The following is a 14,109-nucleotide window of genomic DNA, read 5'->3' as shown; positions in this document are numbered from 1 at the left end:
CGCTGACAGCGTCAGTAACAGCTGGAGGGGACTGGGCCACGTGGCTGGATGTTAAAAGTCCAGCTCATAGTTTTAGTTTCGATATGATTATAGATGTGGGTTCTGGTTCAGGGAGACAGTGCACGGCTAGAACCCACCCAGGACAGAGCGCCAGTCCATCACTGGACATCACACACACACACACACACACACACACCTGTGGAGAGATTCACACAGTCACTCCACCTATCAACATGAGGTAGACGGAAGTGGAGGGGAGGATGGAAGGTAGGACCCTGGGGCAGTGCCCCTCCTGGTGATGAAGCTGTAGATGCTGGTTGTCTTTGTCCGGAGCTGAGTTCCCGAGCGGAGTGCGGTGGGGGGGTCACTGTGGGGGGTGTAACAGTGTGTTCGGACTCAGGGGGGAGAGCTCAGATATTTTCTCCCTGTTCTGCTTAGTAACAGCAGCGGGAAAAATGCCTCAGACCCTTTGTCCTGCCAGCAGTGCCCCTCATGACTGCCACGTTACCCGCAGCGCTCAAGCCCCCAAATCCCCTTCGTTCTGCTCTGTAATGAAGACCAGAAATCTGTGGAGAGTGGGCATAAACACGCTGGTGGATTAGAGGCTGATCCAAACACAGGTCAGTGCTGCCTTCAGCTCGGACTGAAACCCTTCTTCCGTGCTCTCGTTTCCTTCTGTCTGTGTAAACGTGGGAAGACAAGCCATTGTCACTTTAATAAATGAGAACGGGCTCTTACTCCTCACAAACACATGAACTCAGCCGCCGTGTTCTTCCGCTCCTTTGTTTTACGCTGGACAGATGACATCGCTGCATCCTGTTTACAAACTCCAGGTGCATCCAGGACCAGGCTTCACCAGCCGCAGCCGTGATCGGGTCGCTCTGTGTTTGTGGAAACATTCATGACCTCAGCGGCTTTTCTCTGAATCAAACCGGTTTAATATTTTAATGCGGAAAGTTTAAAGAGCGTTTCTGGAGTTGGTTGCGGAGAGCAGACGGACTCGGGTTTAAAGGTTTCGCTTTCTTCAGGTTCCTCGGTGCCACTTTGGCCTTCACAGACTGGACCTGTTGGGTTTGCGTTGGTCGTGGTTGATACTTTTACAGCGGAGGATCCGAGGCTGGCCCTTAGGGGCCCCCAGACAGAGACAAACCAAGAGAGAGCCGTGCGAATGTCATGGACTGGAGGAGGAAGGAGGACGTGGGCCGTGTTTAGTTCGTATTAACTCTTTTGTCCAGGACGTGGAGGTTCTGCAGGTCAGTTTCACGTGGTCCGTCATGACCCAGAATGCACAGTGTGTTTCCCACAACAAGCCTGCGTTTGCTGGGGTGAGGATTCTGGGTATTTTTAGACCAGTTGTATTTAGTGTTTGGTATGAACACAGTGTGAACACAAGTGTAGTTTCAGATTCGGTTCTAAATGAGCCCGGGACGTTAGACCCGTATTAGGAGGGGGCTGTGGGCGTGAGGAGGGTTCTGGGAGCTCAGAGCGGAGGATATGAGACCTGTTCGTCCAGGACGATCTGCAGACGGTGCTTAATGTGGAATGAATAGACGTGAGAATGTAAATCTTGCCGTTGTTGGCGGCTGTGTTTTCAGGGGGAGGGAGGGAGAGCTGCTGTTTGGTCGTGGGGCAGGGCTCTGTCTCGGACCGTGATAAGAGTCTCATTGTCTGGAAACCACCCCCCCACTCCACTCCCCTGCCCACATGCCTCGGGTGTCTTGTTGTGCTGTTTGCTTTGTTGCCATGGCAACAAAAACAATCACACCTGTGACTGCTCCAATGGCTTTCCTTCCTCCAGACGCTTCAGTTTGGTTTCAGTCTCCGGAGACGCGTTTCACCCTGAGCTTTTTCTCTTTCGGTCTCGTGTTTTCAGTGAAACCTGCCTTTGTCCCTCTCCCCTCCACCTCCTCACCTCACCTCCATCTCCACCTTCAGGAGGAGGTACTGGATGGACACCACGATGCCCAAACTAAGTGATATTTAAGTTTCTAAATGTCATTTCTCAGAAAAAGGTCTCCTCAGGAATCAGAAATCTCTTGAAGTTCTGGTCATTTATTAAAACAATGTCTGAGTAAAATAAATGTCAGTTTTCCACATCCATCTCTAGTTTCAGTCCTAGGTAATTCAGTATATTTAAAAAAGACTGTTGTTAAAAAAGGGGTTGTTGAGGTATTTTCCGGGTTCCTGAGTCCTGGGCTGGTCTCTGGGCACTGTTCCCTCTCTGGAGCCCCTGGAACAATGGACCTCCAGGAATACAGCCTCATTATTCCACAGTGTTTTGTGTGGATGGCCCCTGTTGCGTCATTTACTGGGAATGTGAACGAAGCCTCACTCCTTGTCATTATATTAACACTCCCCCCCTCCCCATTGAATCAACTACAACTACCATTACGATTACTATTACATTATTATCAACTACTATTACACACCCATTGAATCACATCACAGTCTTTTATACGGTGTTTAGGAGTTTAAACATTTGGGAGTTTCAGGTTACATTTGGGCACTACCCCCCCCCCCCCCACCCTCCCTTTTTAACACACCATTAACACCCTGTTGTACTTGTTTCCCAGACAACATCACACACGTTCTAGAGCTGAAGTAACTGTTGGGTTTGACTGGAGGCTGCAGAGGCTGTGGGGCTCCCTGTTGTAGTACAGCTCCCTCTCGCACTGGGGGCTCTCCTGCAACAGAGGAGCTCCTCCTGATGGAGTTTCCATTAAGCCACCCCCAGGGGAGGAAGGGGCACATTTATGTAGGGTCCAGCAGTAATGGATCATGCATGGCTGTGGCTGGACTCCAGAGGAACTCTCAGCCCATGTCTGGCACAGCACAGACCTCTCAAACCCTGCCAGAAAGTTCCAGTCCGGACCCCGCCCCAGCGGAAGATCGGGCAGCTGCCACACGGCCGTTTGGACGTGACACGTCCTGTAAATCCCTCTGCCCCCACCCTCACCCCCGATCAGACTGCCACACTGATATCTCTTTAAATACAGATTCTAACTGAGAATGTCTGGCCAGGGCAGGAATAAACAGAAGCGGGTACCGTCTCCACCTTAATCCACTGTGACTGCCCTCCCGTCTGCTGTGGGCTAAAGTTCAGCTTCGCTCCTCATTGTTTGACACCCGCAAAGAGGATGTTTGCGAGAGATGGCTGATAGTGCGAGAGCCGAGGGAGTGAGACGCACTGTTTGAGCCCTGGGTGGAGCTCTGGGCAGCTGTTAAACTGCAGCCGGGTTCAAGGCAAAGGGCCAAAGCTGTTATTTATTGAGAAGAATAGTCAAGACTTCGACGGATTAAACGTTTAGAGCATGTTCCCGTGCCTCTGTTGGTCTGGAGCTGTTTGACTTGACGGCGTTAGGAAAATCTCGCAGCTGGATTTTCTCCTCCAGTGCTTCACTAACAGGAAGTTCCTCAAGTGCCGTAAACTCTCTCCTAGAAACCAGAGTCCTGTTGAACTTTTTAAATGAACTTCATCTTTCTAAAGGCCACTAGTTGTCACTGAAAGAGACAGTCAGTGGGTTTATTTCAGAGTGATCTGAGTCTCTGGACCACTTTGGGCTTCACCTCCTCTCAGCTTTAATGGTTGTTGTTGTGTTTTTTCTCACTGGTCCAGAATCCTCCGGCGCTGTGAGGAGGTGCACTTTGGTGTGAGGGAGGGGCTCTATTCATAAAATACAAAGCACTTTTGTTTTAATTTCCAAATTAAAATGAGCTTCCTAAAGTTTTGAGTGTTTCATTTTGGATTAAAGTTGAATTTCTCACACTGTAAGCGTCTGTAAGCGTCAGTAACGTCCTGTGCTCAGAGAGGAGTCTGCTTTGGTCTGCTTAGCTCGTTCACGGCAGAGAACTGAACCATGGGGTCGAGTCCGCGGTGTCGGGCTGAAGGGCGGTCTGTTAGCGTAAAGACGACGAGGAACCTTTTTTCTGTGTTCACTGTGTTTCAAGAGTCCCTCAAAAGTGTGAGTTTTAATGTTCCTTGAGGTTCTTTTCCCCAGCGTCTTGCTCGGGTCGAGTGTTGAGACGGTGTTCTTACGTTTGTCCACGTCTTTCTTCTGTGTCCAGACAGTAAAGCCATCGTGGACGGCAACCTGAAGCTGATCCTGGGTCTGGTGTGGACCCTCGTCCTGCACTACTCCATCTCCATGCCCGTGTGGGAGGACGAGGATGATGAAGAAGCCAAAAAGGCGACTCCCAAGCAGAGGCTGCTGGGCTGGATCCAGAACAAAGTTCCTGACCTGCCCATCACTAACTTCAGCCAGGACTGGAAGGACGGGAAGGCGCTGGGAGCCCTGGTGGACAGCTGTGCTCCAGGTGCGTGAGACTCGACCGGATCAGGGTTTTTAAACAACGTGAAAGTCGAGAGAACTTTGAGGAAGTGGGACAGTTCTCGTTGTTTTTCTGTGACTTTGACACTTGTGTGTTTCTAACTCTTCTGTATTTTTAGGTCTGTGTCCTGACTGGGAAACCTGGGACACACAGAAGCCTGTGGAAAACGCTACTGAAGCTATGCAACTGGCCGACGACTGGCTTGGAATCCCACAGGTTACTGACACGTTTTTAACCCTCACTGTGCTGCAGAGAACGGTGGAACTGTGTTCCTCTCGGACGGCTGGGGACAGGGGTCTGTGGTGTTGTAAGGGCCAGTGCTGACCGTACCGGACCCCCCAGGACCAGACCTAGTCTACGGACTGCTTGTGTGGAATGAACTTTGTCCTCCGTGAAGCTGGGACCTGGTCGAGTCTGAAGTTAATGTGTTTTTCTTTTGTGTTTAGTGTGCAGTGTTTGCGCAGCATGTTAATTTTGCTGTGAACATTATATTTGCTTTAGAGGAGGTGTTTAAATTAAATTACTACATCTGCCCACACCCAAATCACACCTTTGCAAACACACAGGTGCAGGGTAAAGTAACTAAAGGCACACCCTTTGGCTGGACTTTAAACTGCACCTCCTCAGTGCTTTTCCAGCCGTGATATCAGCCCCTGTCTGCGGTGGCCTAGTTCCAAAGGCTACAGAGACAGTGCTGAAGGGTTAATTGAGTTTACAGTCTAGTTTCAGAGAGTTTGCTGGTTTTCCTGTCGACCGGGGGTCAGGGAAGGGTTCTGTTTTTTTGCTGTTGACTCTGACACGGTGTCGCAGTAACGTGACCCAGCGCTGGGCTTGGTGAAATATTAATGTGGATTATACGATGTGCTTTAATTGACGTACGGTTTTCTGCGAATGTCTAATTGACTCTTTGTGTGTCTCTAGGTCATTGCCCCTGAGGAGATCATTGACCCAAAAGTGGATGAGCAGTCTGTAATGACGTACCTGTCGCAGTTCCCCAAGGCCAAACTCAAACCCGGAGCCCCCCTCAAACCCAAACTCAACCCTAAAAAGGCCCGTGCTTATGGCCCAGGTAGGACCTTAAATGACTGGCTTCTGAAGGAAGTTGTGTTTCTGGAATGAATTAATAAACTGTTTTCTGCTGGCGCTCGTGCTCTGGTGGTTCCCTCGGGTCGGCGCTGTGACCTGAGCCGTCTGTGACGAGTCCATCTTTTTCACACCTGTGTCAAACCGGATGCTCGCCGCCTGCGTGTGTCCGCGAGGTCCGTTAGTTAGGAACAGGTCGGTGTGGTGCTGCTCCTGAATAATTTACCTCCACTGTTTTTCCATGAAGCTGTTGCCTTTCAGACCCAGACCTTAACCTTAAACCTGACCCTAGACCAGACCTCACAGACTGTGGTCTTCAGCAGAAACACTTGGACTCTGACTGACACCGGGAGTACTTTCTTACTGCAAGATATTTACTCCCTCTTTTCATGAGGAAGTTTTAGAAGATTACATTCCTTCGTCGTCGGTTTTCACTGATTAATTTCCCCATGAATAAATAAAAGATGAAGTGTTTAGGAAACAGACTGAAGATCTCACTCGTCCTGAGCAGATAAACAAAGCCCTACCTGTGTCTGCCTCAAAGCAGAGGTTTAAATCTCGGTGGCATTTTTGTTTCTGTTTTTCTTTGTGTTCCTCTTTGAGGATAAAGAGCTTTCTGTTGAAACAGCGGCGGAGATTAACTTATGACCACTGTGGGACCTCGTAATGGTTTTCCCTCCGTGTGGCGCTCGGCCCCCTTCACTTCTTCACTGTAAAATACTGCAGGGAAAACACACAGATCAGACATAACATTTAAAGACACCTTGTTTCTGCGCTCGTGGCCTGTTCTCGGGGTGTGGCGAGGCCAGCAGAGCTGGGATCATGGCTGATAGAGGGTCTGCTGTAAGTGTTGTCTGACTGTGTGTTTGGTTCACAGTGCAGTTTCTTCTTTAGGGGCCTTTTAATTTAGATGTGAGCGAATGACTAGCTTCACTAACCCTGAGCAGTGGTCTGCTGTGGAAAGGTTGAGGCTGAATGTTTTCTAGGAGCCGGGGGTGTCTCTGTAGAGCAGTAATTAAGGTTAATTCGCAGCAGAAAGTGGAAGTTGCTCATTTTACTGTCTCCTCATGGTTTTCGGAGCGGCTGTGACTCTAAAGGTTAATCTAAAGCAGGTCTCACTGAGGCTTCCTGAGGAACAGAGGACCTGGAGAGGAGAGTTTTGTCCGTGTTCTGTGTGGTGACCAGTCTGTGACCAGTCTTTAGCCTGTAGTTTATGAATAACCTCACTTTGAATCTTCTGAAATAATAAAAGGCTGAAACTTCTGAATTCTTTCGGCTTGGACCCCGTGCTGAACGCTCTGGGCTTCAGTTTACTGCAGGACAGTGGTAAACAACAGCCGTGAGGCTCCTGTTCGAGGCTCTGATGCTAATGTAAGGGTTGAAGGATGCTCTGTGTCCGAAAATGGAATCAGAAGGATTTCTTTCTAATTTCTTTGTTGTTGTAAACGTGAGTTTAAACAGTCATCTTTATCCCTGCATTTACGTTAACGTCTGAGCTATGTGCATTAATCCTGTCTGGAAACTCTCTCCTGCCGCTGTTTTAAGGACTTGGAGCCTTCTGAGAGGATGCTCTTTAACATCCCTCTATCAGAACCACCGCCCCCTGAGGGTTTTTTTTTATTAAATTCTCTCCTGAAGCGGAAGGTGGAAAAACCCTGAGTAAAATACAATTCAAGGAAATCTCTGGCCATTGACTACAACAATGCCTTGTTTCAGTGTGTGTTCAGTGAGTTTAATCACTAGTTAATTGCACAGGACACAGTTTGCCCGTGGCGTTGGTGTGAGTCAGTGGAGGGAAGTGTTTCAGTGCGTGTTGCTGTTGCGATTAAATGATTTTATCCTCGTTTCTGAGAGTGTAGTGTGTTTGGGCCGTGTTTAAAGATCAGAGCTGCTCCTGTTTCACTGCATTTAAAGCATTTTGTGAAAAAGATAATGCAGTTTTGGACGATGTATTTATAAAAATATGGCCCACTGCTTGTAGTTCCTCTGGGTCGTGTGTGGATCGGGAATGACCCAAACGGCGCCGTCTGGACGCATCGTGTTTTGGTTTATTTTTTCCAGTAATTCTTTATCAGGCCTCTGTCTCATGGCTTCGCTTGTTTACAGGTATTGAGCCCGTGGGCAACAGAGTGATGCGTCCAGCTGTTTTCACTGTGGACACCTTCAGTGCAGGTCAGGGGCAGGTCACCATCTACATCGAGGACCCCGAGGGCAGAAGAGAGGAGGTGAAAGCAGTGCCCAACGAAGGCAAAAAGACCTACAGTGTGACTTACATTCCTCAAGTCATGGGACCTCACAGGGTGGGTGTGTGATCTGGAGCTTGGAGGATTTAGTAATAAACTGTATACACTAAGCCCTGGGTCAAGCACTGTCCAATAGGAATGTGCTTCTGTCTTAGCTTTTAGTTCATTCACATGGTGTGTAGTTTTAGTGGCTGGAGAATGGTGTGTGTTTGATGTATTGATCTTGTGTCGTCCAATCAGGTGACCGTGCTCTTCGCTGGGCAACAAATTCCCAAGAGTCCCTTCGAGGTGGATGTAGACAAGGCTCAGGGAGACGCCACCAAGGTCACGGCCAAAGGCCCTGGCCTGGAGCCTCTGGGCAACGTGGCCAACAGACCCACCTACTTCGACATCTACACTGCAGGTCTGGGTTCTCTCATTAGTTTTAATGAAGATTAGAAACAACCAGCCGCCAACAATAACAATGTTAAATAATCAACAATAAATAGACACACACACAGATACTATTGCTAGGCAAGAGTAGAATCCCTGACTCACTCTCTCTCTCTCTGTGTGTATCTGTGTGTGTGTGTGGAACAGGAGCCGGTGTTGGGGATGTGACTGCGGTGATTAAAGACCCTCAGGGCAATAAAAACACAGTGGAAGCGATGATGGAGGAGAAGGGTGACAGTGTGTTCCGATGTACGTACCGACCTGTTCAGGCCGGACCCCACACAGTCAACATCACATTTGGAGGCATTGCCATCCCCAAGAGCCCCTACAACGTCCTCGTCGGCCAAGGTACGCTCCCTAAAGACCGTGGCACTGGGGGTGCGTCCTGTGATCGGATCTATCTGTGTGACCCTGGAGCAAATCGTTCTCAGTCTATTAAAGAATGTTTTCTGTGTTTGACTACTCTCTCTGCCTTGACTGACCTGGACCATCGGGCTGAATAAAGGGTTACAAAGTAAAGGAGAACAGAGTCTCCGTGACCTGCGGTGCTGGCTGGTCTCGTGCTGCTCATTCTGGAAAGGCACTGGTGGAAAAAATAGCCCAGAGGTTTAGCTTTTCTCTCTGAAAAAATGCCTCTTACCTTGTGTTCAGGGAGGGGAGGGAGTCTTGGACTCCTGTGTCGTGATGCAGCGGTGGGTTGAATGTATTCGGTCGCTGGACTGAGCGGCTCATAGCTGTGGTGATCTGTTATTTCTGTAACATCGAGTTCAGAGGCACTCTGTCCACGTGAGGGAATCCGATCCGTTACAGATTCCTCACACGTAATGGACTTGGCCAGAACTGGACCGGCATCATGTCCTTCAGGTCTTTACAACACCCAGTGTGTTCTGATCAGTGTCAGAATCAATCACATTTTGGTGAGGTTCATTAAAGGCGTCGCTCAGCTGCGCAGCCTGGAGGTGTGTTCCGGTAAATGCACGTGTTGGCAAACCGACCAAAGCCTTGTAAAAACCATGAATTCCTTCTCTCTGAGGCAGCTTTTCCAGAGCAGGTAGCGTGTCCTGACTTAAATTAAACCCAGTTTAAGTGATTTTCCTTAATAAACCGTAATGCATTATCAGACCGGTCATTAACGAGGCTATTTTTACTATTGGTTTTAACTCGCCGTTCACAACTGAACAGTGGAGGCATTGTTCAATCTGCTGCTGAGGACTGGGTGATTGTTCTCATGCTTTGAGTTGTGTGCAGATCGAGCTTTACTTTAAGAACTGTGTCGAACATGAACATTTAAAATTGTGTTGTGATTTTAACGTCACCCCTCTTTTAATTAATTAAAAAACATATGACTGTTTTTTCCCTCAGAAACCCTTTGAGATTTTTATGTTTGAATGATGAATGATGTCACACGACCTAACCCTACAGTCATTTCTCTGGTCCTGAGAGTGTGTTGGTGCCTGAGGAGGAGGATGACGATGTGTGGTGTGTTTCAGCTTCCACGCCTGGTGCCTGCCGAGCGACAGGAAGAGGTCTGCAGCCCCGAGGAGTCAGGGTCCAGCAAGTGGCTGACTTTAAAGTGGACACTCGAAATGCAGGAAGCGGTGATATAAAAGTCACAGTCAAGGGTCCCAGTAAGTAACTTTCCCAGGCCTTTTTTTCTCCAGCTCAAAAAAACAAGTCATAAACCATGAGGCTTTATGTCACAAGCTTCAAAAGTGTGGTCTCAGTCAGAGCTTCCTTCTCTAAAGTGAACAGACAAAACTATTGACAGGATCCCGACTTTGTGACGGTGGTCCCTTCCAATTTTAATTTGTGAAATACACTTTAAATAAAGCCAGACACAGACAGAAAAGCACCAGCGTCCCAGAGCTCAGCTCGGCTCTAGCGGCAGTGTCTGAGGCTTGGTGTTTAGCCGGCGTTTCAAGGTCTCAGTGTGACTTAGAAAGTAGGGCAGGGAGTGCAGAGGTGCCACCCTCTTGGCAGAACCGAGCCGGATGGAGGTTCCCCTGGCACCACCAGTCTCTGGAGCCCAGATGGTGCTGTTCTAGCGAAGTCAGCAGGCTTCACTCCAAGCTCTTCTGGCCGTGACTTACTGTCTGTCTGTGTCTCAGACCCACGCAGAGAGCACAGTGACCAAGGCCACACCGAACCAACCTTCTCCCCCTGAATTTATAAAGAACCGAGCGTAGTGTTGCGTAGGGACACAGTAACTCTGGAGTTACAGCTCGAGGTTTCTTTCTCTGTAATTACATTTCAAATGTACTCTACAATCCACACATGAAAAATAATAAAGACTTCTGAATGCAGTTTCTCACTTTGTGAGGTCACAGCCACCAACAATGATATTTCAGCTGGTTTATACACACTGTGCATGCAGCATAGTGCCCCCCAGAGCCCGGGCTGACCCCACGACCACAGGCTTTCAACAGACTCCCCCGACTCTCCCCCCCGGTGTGGAATATTGCAGACACAGCACTGAGCAAAAGTCAGAGACCACACAGCATCAAAACATTAAGAACAAGCTCCACGTGCAGAAACCACACAGACGCCAAACAAATAATTATACATCAAGCTTTCTGTTATAAAGTGTGTGTTTGATATAAACGATCCGCTCAGATCCCTCCCTCTCCCTCGTGTCGATGCGGACCCTGATCACGGAGCCCACATCTGGAGTTTATTCACAAGAGTGCAGTGGATGGAAACACCACTCGTTAAAAAATAAATAAATAAATAAAATAAGCTGCCGGTATTTCTTTATTACGCAAAATAAATGCGAACATTTTGGATGGAAACCCAGCAGCTGCGTTGTTAAGGTGATGAGTGCAGTCGGTGCAGACGGTCTGCAGCATGGAGGTGAAGGATGAGGAAACACTTTTAAACAACTGAAGGTCTCTGAGCCTTTGTTCGAGTGACTGGAGGCGTTCAGCTGCGATGTGGACTGTTAATACGCATCTCTCTCTCTCTCACTCTTTCTCTCTCAGAGGGGATCGAGGAGCCGGTGAAACTGAAGGAAGCGATGGATGGAGTGTACGCGTACGAATACTACCCTAATGCACAGGGCAAGTACACAGTCACCATCACGTGGGGAGGCCAGCACATTCCCAAGAGGTGAGATGTTTTGTCTGGGACTGTTTTTACCCTCAGAGTTATCCTTTAAAAGCCTTTTAACGGCTGACGTACCAAAAGAATGAGCTCCTGTAGAGTCCTCTTAAACCGAGAGTCTGCTTCACGAGCGCAGCCTGTGGAGGGTCAGTAAGTGTACTATGTGTAGAGCCCACTCTGTCCCCTCTGTGTTCAGCACCGTGCTGGTGCGGGTGAGGGTGGTATGGCATTACATCATTCATTCACATAAGCTTAGTCTGTTTGTCTGGGTCAGGGTCTTGGGGGAGTCTGGAGCAACAGAGCCACACTGAGCACAAAGCCCGGCGTGACTCAGTCCGTGTGTTTTCTGAAGCCACAGCGTAAACACCAGGCGCACTGAAGCTGCTTGTTAGGTTTTGTTTTTCTGTAACTGCAGTGTCTCTGAGGGGTATAAGGCTTTTTATTCTTCATGGTGCGAGGGTACGATTGTGACCTGTCACAGGTTTGGGGAAAAGCAAAGATGCTGGCTTTTGGTGTCGTTTTGTGGGAAGAAGAAAAAAAAAAACAAATTTTCAGCCTGTCTTCACATGTAGGTTTTATCAGCCAGGGAAAGTCCACGTCCTCGTCAGTAAACTCTTTGACCACGGTGATGGGAATGGGTGCTGCCCCAGGCCGTAGTGGGGTATTTACACGCTGGGCCGGGGCTCAGTTATTGCTCTGATCTGGGGTCTGGTGACCTCACGCATGGCTGTGCACTCAAGCAGCTCCAGGGCTCTAACCCTAACCCTAGCTCAGGAACCCTCTGAAACGGTTCACAAAGAGAAGGAGAAAGACACACTGTCCACACTCCCATCACCTTTACTCTGTTAAACACTCCCCCTGTTACTGACGCTCTGTTGCAAGATGTTTAGAAATGTGCTGCGATCATTCTGCTTCTGAAACGACCATCAGAGACCCAGCCTCTGTGACTCGGTCAGATGCTCGTTCTTCTCCTCTACAGCAGAGCAGCAGGAGCCCTCAGTCAACGAAGAGTTTTGTATTGAAAATGAAGAGGATGTGTGGCAGAAAGGTGGCGCTGCAGCCAGTGTCTCAGTCGAACAGAGCCAAGGTCTGAGCTCGAGCCCAGCTTCAGGGCATTGTCTGTGAGGAGCTTGTGGTGTTCTCCCTGTGTCTGTGTGGGTTTCCTCTGGGTGCTCCGCTTCTCTCCCACAGTTGGAACACATGTATTAGGTGGAGTGGCTGTTAGTGGCCACAGGTGAGTGTGTGAGTGAAGTGGTGAGACATAATCTGCAGTAACCCCTCGATCTCCCGCGACAAGATCTGTTCAACACGTTAGTCCTGAACATCAACGAGACGTTTGACTCTGTGCTTTGTGTCCAGTCCCTTTGAGGTTGAGGTTGGCCCTGAGGCTGGACCTCAGAAGATTCGAGCATGGGGTCCTGGTTTGGAGGGCGGCATCGTGGGTAAATCTGCTGACTTTGTGGCTGAGTCTACGGGACCAGACGTGGGAGTCCTGGGTGAGTGTCGACCAGCTGCGTGTGTTACATTTATTTTACAGCAAATGTCAGGAAGCAGTTTTTACAAATGAGTGTTCAGCTCCAAGGAAGAGCACCTCAGTAAAATTCCTCTAAGATGAAGACTCCAAGAGGAGGTCAGCTTCCTTTGAGCTAAATCATAGAGTCGTAATAAATGGGAGTTTTGTTTAAGGAAGTTAGATTAAACACAGAGACCATGAACCGAGCCAGAGCTGTCAGAGCTCCACAGAAACACTTTATCGAAGCTGATCAGAGAAAGCCTCGCCGTGGCCTCATTACCACACACACTGCTGACAGTTTGGAGGAAAAGACATTTGAGACTCTGCCTCTTTACTGACCCCAAGAAACGGTGGTTTATTGACTGAAATGACATCATCGTTATCCAAACCATTCCTCAAACTGCCGGCTCTCCAGATGGGACTTTGGTGTGTGGTCGAACACGTCGTCTTGTGTTCTGTCTCTCGCAGGCTTCGCTATTGAGGGTCCGTCCCAAGCCCGGATCGAATGTGAGGATCAGAACGACGGCTCCTGTGACGTGAAGTACTGGCCCACGGAGCCGGGGGAGTATGCCGTTCACGTGATGTGTGACGACGAAGATATTGAAGACAGTCCCTTTATGTCTTACATCGTCGCCGACGACAAATCCAGCAACGCCAGCCAGGTACACACCCCCTCCCCAGCGCCCCCTGGGACACCTCCAGAAAAATAACACTCTTCTTATTCTAAATGTGCGCATGCTTTTGCATTTTATCCATTTTCTAAAAGTGTCTGAACGTAAAGAGCATTAACACGTGATTGGTTCAGGTTAAAGCCTATGGACCAGGACTGGAGAAGAGCGGGTGCATCATCAATAAACCTGCGGAGTTCACCGTCGAGGCCAAGGATGCCGGAAAAGGTCCCCTGAAGATCACTGCACAGGTCAGTCCCTTTTAGATCCATTTGAGGCTAGTTCCTAGTCTTGGGCTCTGCTTTCTAAGCCTCAGATTTAGTTAACTGTAGAAACGCTGTAATAACATGGTCCTCTGAAATCCTTTAAAATCCCCCTCCAAATTCATTGCTGCAGTCTTTAAGTCTTTGTGGTTTGAGTTTTGTGGTCCTGATTTTAGGTCCTGAATACATAGAATGAGAAATAGAATCCCTTTATTGGCCACTGTGCTGCACATCTAACCCAATCCGTGCAGTGAAACGCACATTTACACACACACTAGTGAACACTAGGGGGCAGTGAGCAGTGCCTGGAGCGGTGGGCGGCCCTAGCCACGGCACCCGGGGAGCTGTCGGGGGCTAGGTGCCTTGCTCAAGGGCACATCAGTCATGACCTGTCGGGTCTGGGGATCGAACCGGCGACCTTCCGGTTACACGCCCCTTTCCTCACCACCAGGCCACAGCTGCCCCACTGTCCAGGTTTC

General features: G+C 49.1%; 1 protein-coding gene across 1 annotated transcript in view; it reads left to right on the top strand.

Moving 5' to 3' along the window:
- Positions 1–14,109, top strand: part of flnbl (filamin B, like) — a 44,358-nt gene that overhangs the window by 8,013 nt on the left and 22,236 nt on the right. Inside the window, exons 2-12 of the mRNA XM_066671301.1 lie at positions 4,066–4,314; positions 4,448–4,545; positions 5,251–5,398; positions 7,519–7,712; positions 7,896–8,058; positions 8,235–8,435; positions 9,578–9,715; positions 11,066–11,192; positions 12,546–12,682; positions 13,168–13,361; positions 13,505–13,618. Coding sequence (XP_066527398.1) covers positions 4,066–4,314; positions 4,448–4,545; positions 5,251–5,398; positions 7,519–7,712; positions 7,896–8,058; positions 8,235–8,435; positions 9,578–9,715; positions 11,066–11,192; positions 12,546–12,682; positions 13,168–13,361; positions 13,505–13,618 — 1,763 coding nt within the window. The remainder of the gene's footprint in view (positions 1–4,065; positions 4,315–4,447; positions 4,546–5,250; positions 5,399–7,518; positions 7,713–7,895; positions 8,059–8,234; positions 8,436–9,577; positions 9,716–11,065; positions 11,193–12,545; positions 12,683–13,167; positions 13,362–13,504; positions 13,619–14,109) is intronic.

This window comes from Hoplias malabaricus, chromosome 5 (assembly GCF_029633855.1).
Source record: "Hoplias malabaricus isolate fHopMal1 chromosome 5, fHopMal1.hap1, whole genome shotgun sequence".
Taxonomy (NCBI): domain Eukaryota; kingdom Metazoa; phylum Chordata; class Actinopteri; order Characiformes; family Erythrinidae; genus Hoplias; species Hoplias malabaricus.
This window is presented reverse-complemented; position numbering and strand designations above follow the sequence as displayed.